The following is a 7,486-nucleotide window of genomic DNA, read 5'->3' as shown; positions in this document are numbered from 1 at the left end:
ATTTTACACTGGTCAAATACACAACTTCCAGTATTCTTGTGAAATAGTTTATGTATTTATTAGGTCAAAAAGACCTGGAATAAGCATCTTACTAGAATTTTGGAAGATGTAAGACCATCATGAAGGCTTGTTCAAAATCAGGCACAAAACATTTAAGCTGTGAAGTGATTCTGCGAACAATTCTTTAAAAACCTCATTTAAGCTGGGAAATCTAAGAAACAGAATTTCATGTGATCCTAGATAGCATTTTGCTCTTCTGGGTTACTGTATACCAGTAAAACCAAATGCATAATAAATCCTGAGAAATACAGAGCAAAAGCAACAGGGACAAAGCAGCCAATGTTTCTATGAAAAGCAAATGAAATATAATCTGGAATTACTTACCTTCTCAATGACTCCTGCTCCCAAACTATTAATGGCTTTAATTTTTTTTTCTGACAGTGGGGGATTAAACTGAATGGCATTTTTCTGAAGAAGAGACAGTGGTACAGTCACTAATACCTGAAAGAAATAATTACAATCACAATAGTAGCAAAAGCTGAATACTGCACTTAAACCTCACAGCATCTTCTTAACTATCTTGGATTATTCTTGTGGGATGCAGCATAAAATGTCACCAGACATCTCTAGATTAGTGTCTGGTTTTACTCATGGATGGGAAACACATGCCTTACATTCAGGTGAGAGCCGATCCTGCAGTACTCTGCTTTTAAGTTGTTGAATTGCTTGAAATGCTACTAATTTTAATATCTCCTGTAAATTACAGTCAATAGCTCTCAGATTAACAAAACTCTTTTTGAAAGGAAAGATGGTCATTGTTTTGGTTTGCTTTTTCTTCCTTCACGGATCCCTTCTCTTTAAAATATGCTCAGTAACACTGTTGATGTCAATCCAATCTTGATCCAAGTTTATATGTAATTTTAAAAATTACTAAAAGCCAAATTACACAGCATGAAGCAGGTAGGAATATAGGGAATAGGGAGACTGAGAAATACGGGTTGTCAAGACCTGCATACCAAAGAGAGAATTCACAGATTCACATGCTAGATGGGGTAAAGCTGAGCAGGGAATGGAACCAGAAAACAAAACTGTTATTTCAAAGACCAGATAAAAATCTATTTGCTTCACATTTTTAGTACCATCTTTACAGTGCTTAGTTCTTCAAATCAACTAGTACTGAAAACTCAAGCATGCTGAATGCAAAATAGGCTCTAGGACATCCAAATGCAGGTCACTAGAGTACAGGAGTTTTCATCTTTGAATGGGAAAAATTGGACTAAATAGTCTTTTGAGGGGGGAAAAAAGACAAAAAGGACACGTACTGTGGTTAAGTATTGTTCTTGTATTGTCTAGATTCCTTAATCTTTAAGCATACTGGGTACCTTTTGTGTTGTCCACACTGTTCCGTCTGCAGTAGTGACCTGTACTTCTTCACCAGAATAGTCAATGCTCTGTACCTATTGAAAGACAAATTGAAGCAGATGGGACTACAAAATCTACATACACAATGCAAATTCAGACAAGAACAGCTCATATAGCACCAGGCTACAAACTAGAAATTGAGCAACACACATTTCCAGAGAAATACTGAAAGAAAAACAATAGTCTTCCTGGAAGCTGAAAGAGAAAAATCATCCTGATTCTAATATATATAAGCTCATCATATCATAATATTTAAGCACTGACAGATTTCCAGAAATGCTGAAATTGTCCTCTCTTTTCTTAAAGACAAGTTGAAATAATCACAGGCACAGATCTGCCTGGTCCAAAAGAATACCAAGAGATGTTTGGGTGTTTCAAAGTAATCCAAGAGAGGCACTGCATCAACATTCTCCAGACTCACTGGGAAATTCAGCCGGATGTCCAGGCCTTCTGCCAATTTATCAATCACAGTAGAATATCCCACAGTTAGTAGAGTGTGATCTCCAGCAAACTGGGCAAAAAATTCATTGTGGTCCCACGAGCGTGCAGATACCTGAGGACAGAACATAACTAGCTGACTCTACTGGTGAAGTGACATGGGTACTAGCAAAAGTCCCACAGTTTAGAAGAAGCCACCCTAATTCCCTTCACAACTGGGAAAAAAAAAATGTGTTATCATCAGAATCGATGGCAACGATGGCAAAAGCAAATGGCTTATTTGCCTAAGGCCACTATAAAATATGTCATCATATGGGTTGGTCACTAGCAAGTAATTTATAGTTCTGTTGGTAGAGAAAACAAGTAAAGTAGTACAAAAATTCAGGTGGATTGCAATGTATTTATTTCAGTTTTCTGTCTCTAGCAAAGAAATCGGGTTTTACAGCCTTAAGACTTCAAATAAAAATGAAAATATTTTATTTCCCAGTATGGAGGGGAAAATAAGATCCATAAAAATCTCAATGGAATTTTTCTGTCACTTTGGAGGTTCTTCCATGATATCTTTCACTGACCTTCTCACCCCACCCCTGCAAACACATAGTAGTACCATAGTGATATTCGCACTAAGCAATCACCACCGAGCGCTGAATAATCTGAAGCAATTCTCAAACTGTTATTCAAATGCCAATTCCTGTCACTGCAGTTGCATTTACTTCATATTTTGATTTTAAAATTGAATGTAAGATGGACCTACATGGACCTACTTGGGATAAGGCTTTGAGCAACCTGGTCTAGTGGAAGGTGTCCCTGCTGCTGGCAGGGGGGTTGGAACTGGATGAGCTTTAAGGTCCCTTCCAACCCAAACCATTCTATGATTCTATGATTCTAAGATGATAGAATTTAACATCTTTCTTCTTTCCCGTGGGTGCTCGTGAAGTGTGAAAGCTTAACACATCCAAATATTCCCCACTGACTGCCCAGGTATAGCACTGTCTTGCAGATTTTTGTTATGTTCTTATGGGCTTCTCAGTTCAGATCAGATTTGTGCATCTGCACATACCCATCAGCTGTCCCACCACTGTAGTACAAGTTGACTCTGACCACCTAGCCAACAGGACTGAGTACATGATGCACTGCAAACATCATACTTTGATATTTCCTGAACCTGCTTGGTTAAAATTGAAGTCACGAGGAAAACCAAGTATCACAGAGTCAAGAGAATACCTAGGAGTGGTGAACTGGAACACTTCAGAAGTTAAATGTATTTATTCCCAAGATACCTAGTAAGGTAAAGAAATACCTCAGTTTTTTAAACACAGAACTGAGAAGCAGAAGTCACACACAACATCTGAGGAAGAGTAACTCTCCTGTGAATCCTGCAACCCAGCATCTCAGCAAAACGCCCTACTCCACTGCACCAGCTACTCTCAACTCCTGCGTTAAAGAGGATCTCGCTGGAAGCATGTCATGAACTCCCATCAGATTACCTAAGGCAGCGCTGGAGTCTGTGTCTCAACGCTTTCAAAAAGCAGGTTAGGGATGTAGGAACAATTTAGGGATAGCTGACTTTTCCTTTGGGGCCATGGGATGGAGCAGATGACTTCTCAATGTTACTTCCAACCCTATTTTCTATGAATCTCAACTACTTCAGAACACAGCTGTCAAAACTCACCTGAGAGAGATTGCTGCCACAGGCGTACTCCAAATTACTGAGATGGAACTGCAGTACTTTTTCTTCCAGCTCACTGAACTGGATACCAGACTCCTGAATAAAAGCTTTATAGATCTCTTGTATTTTTTCTGTGAAATAACATGTTTAAAATAAGAATATATCACAGTTCATCAGAAGTCCTACTGCATTTCAATATGCTGTTCTTTGCATCACAAGATTTCCAAGCTTATTGCTAATTTGCACTAAGATGTTTTTTCTTCTCATAGAAAAAAATGCAAGATCTTTCTGGTGATAAAATACAAGTTTGTTGTTTAATCATAGGTTTCCCTAGTAAAATCTTCTTCTTCAAAATGGAAACATACATAGCTTCAGGGAAAAAAAAAGAGGTTAAAATTATTTCAAAGAAAAAAGGAAAATAAAAAAAACCCCATGTTGTGCAACAGCACGGCTGTGCCATCTGAGACAGGAGAGAAATCAATTGTTTAGCTATCATCGACATACAGCTGAAGGTATTGCAAGGAAAATACACTTTAAGATAATGGAGAATCCCTGCAAATATTTTTCCTGCTGAATTTTTACAAAACCAAAAAGAGCTGAGAAATTTGATGCAGAGTTCACTGAAGAACACAGGAGTTGCTAATTCTGTCTTACAGAACCCACGTTGAAAAGATTGGGAGGCAGACATTTCTGAGCAAGTTTAATTTTCTGCTGTTGAATGTGCTGGCCTGCTGTAAGTGTGGTGGGAGGCGTTACCAATGGAGATGGGACTATTCTTGCCAGCAGAAGGCTTTGATCAGGCTCTTTTTTTAGACAGATTAGTCAAAAAGCATAGGTTATGGCTGGCTATGGCCTGCTTCAGCGAGAAGCAAGTCTTTGGAACTGCTGGTGCCACTAGTTACGCTGCAAAAGCTACCTCATGAAAAGAAGGTACTACATCACAAGTCATACAATATTATAAAAGCCTTCAAATTAGGCTTTCTTAAAAGTTACAAGTGCCATTTTGGTCTGTGTGTATATTCTAGTCAATCTCCTTTTGTCCTCCACAGAGCCAGGTTATCGCTGTTGGATTTCAGGTCAGATGTACAGCCGTATGCTTCTAAAAATGTCCAATGGAAAAGCCAATTTAATACAAAATTCTGTGAACATGGCCAACATCTTCACTTTGCAAATACATATCCCACTTACCACCAAGAGGAACATCTTGATGTTGGGTTTTATCTTTTCTCCACTCAGAGACGACATCTAGGATGGCATTGAAATGGAAGTCCATACGTTTATCAATAGTGGGATCTGTTATCCTTCCACCTTCCTGGATCAAGTCACATTTCTCCCCTAGTTTGTGCATTTTAATGCCAAGCTTAATAAAAAGACATTTGATTGCTTTTTAAGTATGGAAAAACTACAGCGCCTAACCTGCTCAAAGTTATTTAAAGTAAGGTGAATCCCTCAGATTTAAGTGATGTCACTTAAAAAACATCCATGACTTAAAATAATTAGTCAGATTAACTCAAACTCTTGCTCCCCTAAAACTGGAATACCAACAACCCTTCTATCCATTAATTGCCCACAAACTGTTGTTCCCCACTCTTCCATCCTTTTCTTTATCGGGGATTCCCAGAAACCTCATCTCCAACTTCCCTGTCAGGCCAGGGGCGAGTACAGAGATGTTTGGTCTGGTAATCAAACACGATGAACTGGTCTCCTTCATTTCTACCTCACCTTATTCTATAAATCACCATTAAAATCAGTTCTTTTCTACAACTTTCTGGTGCCTGATGCCCACAGTTCCCTGCATTCAGGAACTGACAGGACACTGCTTGCCAGTTACCTCCAATTTCATTAACGAACAAGCAAAGAAAGAAATTATTTGGAATTAAACCTATTATCTTGCTCTGCTTGTCCAACTTGTATTGAACACATAACAGAATTAAGTCAGAATAGATGTTTTTAGGCTCTACAGAGTCAGTCTAGGGAAAATAGCACAAATATAGTGCTAACTTCTCCCTAGGGCTTTGGTACTTAGGGTGCCCTCCAGGGTTTTTCACACATCCTCACATCTCTCTAGGCTGTTGGTCACCACTGCAGACCTCTTCTCAAGATACAGGTGTATTTTAAATGAAAGTTGACATCAAATGACCACAAAGGGACTGGCATTCAATGGGTATTCAGAAGTCATTGCTCTTCACCTCCTAACTAAAACATGATTAAAAAAATAATAATAATCATTTCTTCATTATGCTATAGAGCTTTTAACTAAGCAGTTAAAACAGCATGGGCTGGATTTGCATGCCTCTCTCAACAAAATCCATATACTCAAGTTCCACTTGGAGAAACTCAGCTTCTTGCCCCCCCAAAAAAACCAAATCAACAAATAAAAATAAATAAATAAATAAATAATCAAACTGCAGCGTGTTTGCATCAGTAGTTGTGATACAGTCATCCTCACTTGTGCACAACTGAACTAGAAATACAGAAGCTGAGCAAAGGTAAGTCTGTCATAGAAGTATGTATGACAGCATAGCAATAGCCTCCCACAGGAAAAACCTCTCTCAGCTCTGTCTGCCAGGGAGTTTTTACATTACTATCTCCAGGAAAGGAGAAAAAAAAGTGGTTTCCTCTGGTTCTGAAGCTGAGCCACCTTGCTTTTCTTTATGTAATGTGTCCAAAACCACTCTATAGCCCTCCTCTGTCCCCAGCTGCAGATACAACAGCAACGCAGAGTTTACTTACAACGCAGAACAGTGTTTTCATCACCTCAAAAAGGTGAAAAAGGACTCCCACCCTTACCCAGCCACCCAAACTTAGCATAAACAACTATTTTTCACTAGTGATAACACATGACCACTGCAGGGAACCCACTTGCTCACACATTAGTGCCATTGGGTTGTTGACACATCCATTGACGATTTGTGCACCTCTTCCAACAGTGACTCCTTTGAAGGTCTTATCATCCCACACTCGGCCACCAATTCTGTCTTTAGCTTCTAAGACAATGACCTATGACACAATGCAGCTTAGTAAATTGTAAGATTTTATTATATTAAACATATCTGTTCAATTCCAGAGCAAAGAGAAAAACAAAACAAGAAGACCCCCAAGCAATCCAGCAATGCTAACGATCTTAACGCTTTGTTTTCGTTTGTGCATTTAAATTGTCTTTTAAAGGCCTCTCCTTTGGGATATACACATGTAAAATAACTGTTACTTTAAGAAACAACTCTAACAAAAATAAGCCTTCTTTTTAAAAAAAGCTAAAGACCTATTCAAGAACTCTCAAAATTGGAGTTTGTATGCTGCAGGCTGTTAAACACAGTGATCGGGGTGCAATGTCCATCTGAGGAAGCCAATCCAGCTTTTGCAGGAATTTATTCCTGGGGTATTCCAAGAAAACCCCATTCTGCTGTATTTCCACCATTCGTACATACCTCCTTCAGCATCTCCTACTTGTCACAGACAGACACAGGATACTGGACTAGATGGATGTCTGGCTGAATGTGCTTACCCTTACTTACATTATCTTTTTATTTTTAGAGAAAATCTTTTTAGAGAAGCTCCACCTCTCAAGAACAGTAGAAAGCAACAGTGTATATGTGTATATATAAATACAGATAACATGGTTTATATATTATAAAAAATCCTGTCCTGTCACTTGATATTTATGTATTTTACTGCAGGACTCGATGTACAAAAAGGTGGCACTGCAATTTGCTGTTTAGCAACCAAAGAATGAGATAATGGGGCTATAGGATTCAGGTTTTTGTATACATACATATATATATACATATCTGAACACAGAAAGTCAGATGCTCATTCATTTCCTTAAACATCAGCCCTGCAAACACTTCACGTGTAAAGAGTCCCACGGGTTTTCATAAGAATATTCCGGTGTGTAAAATCATGTCAACATTTAAATGTTGTGAGATCACACTTCCAATGAATGATAAATATGAGGGA

At 38.5% G+C, this 7,486-nt stretch overlaps 1 protein-coding gene across 2 annotated transcripts in view; it reads right to left on the bottom strand.

Moving 5' to 3' along the window:
- The window catches only part of KDM1B (lysine demethylase 1B), a 23,267-nt gene that overhangs the window by 4,921 nt on the left and 10,860 nt on the right, over nt 1-7,486 (bottom strand). The window contains exons 11-16 of one of the 2 annotated variants that reach the window (XM_010169472.1): nt 6,392-6,529; nt 4,718-4,889; nt 3,533-3,660; nt 1,844-1,975; nt 1,383-1,457; nt 385-501 (exon numbers count right to left, since the gene is read on the bottom strand). In XM_010169472.1, the coding sequence (XP_010167774.1) occupies nt 385-501; nt 1,383-1,457; nt 1,844-1,975; nt 3,533-3,660; nt 4,718-4,889; nt 6,392-6,529 (762 nt within the window). The remainder of the gene's footprint in view (nt 1-384; nt 502-1,382; nt 1,458-1,843; nt 1,976-3,532; nt 3,661-4,717; nt 4,890-6,391; nt 6,530-7,486) is intronic. The other variant, XM_010169473.1, reaches the window with a different exon arrangement.

This window comes from Antrostomus carolinensis, unplaced genomic scaffold (genome assembly GCF_000700745.2).
Source record: "Antrostomus carolinensis isolate BGI_N321 unplaced genomic scaffold, ASM70074v2 scaffold17456, whole genome shotgun sequence".
Taxonomy (NCBI): Eukaryota; Metazoa; Chordata; class Aves; order Caprimulgiformes; family Caprimulgidae; genus Antrostomus; species Antrostomus carolinensis.
The sequence above is the reverse complement of the archived record's forward strand: the minus strand, read 5'-3'. Positions and strand labels throughout refer to the sequence as shown.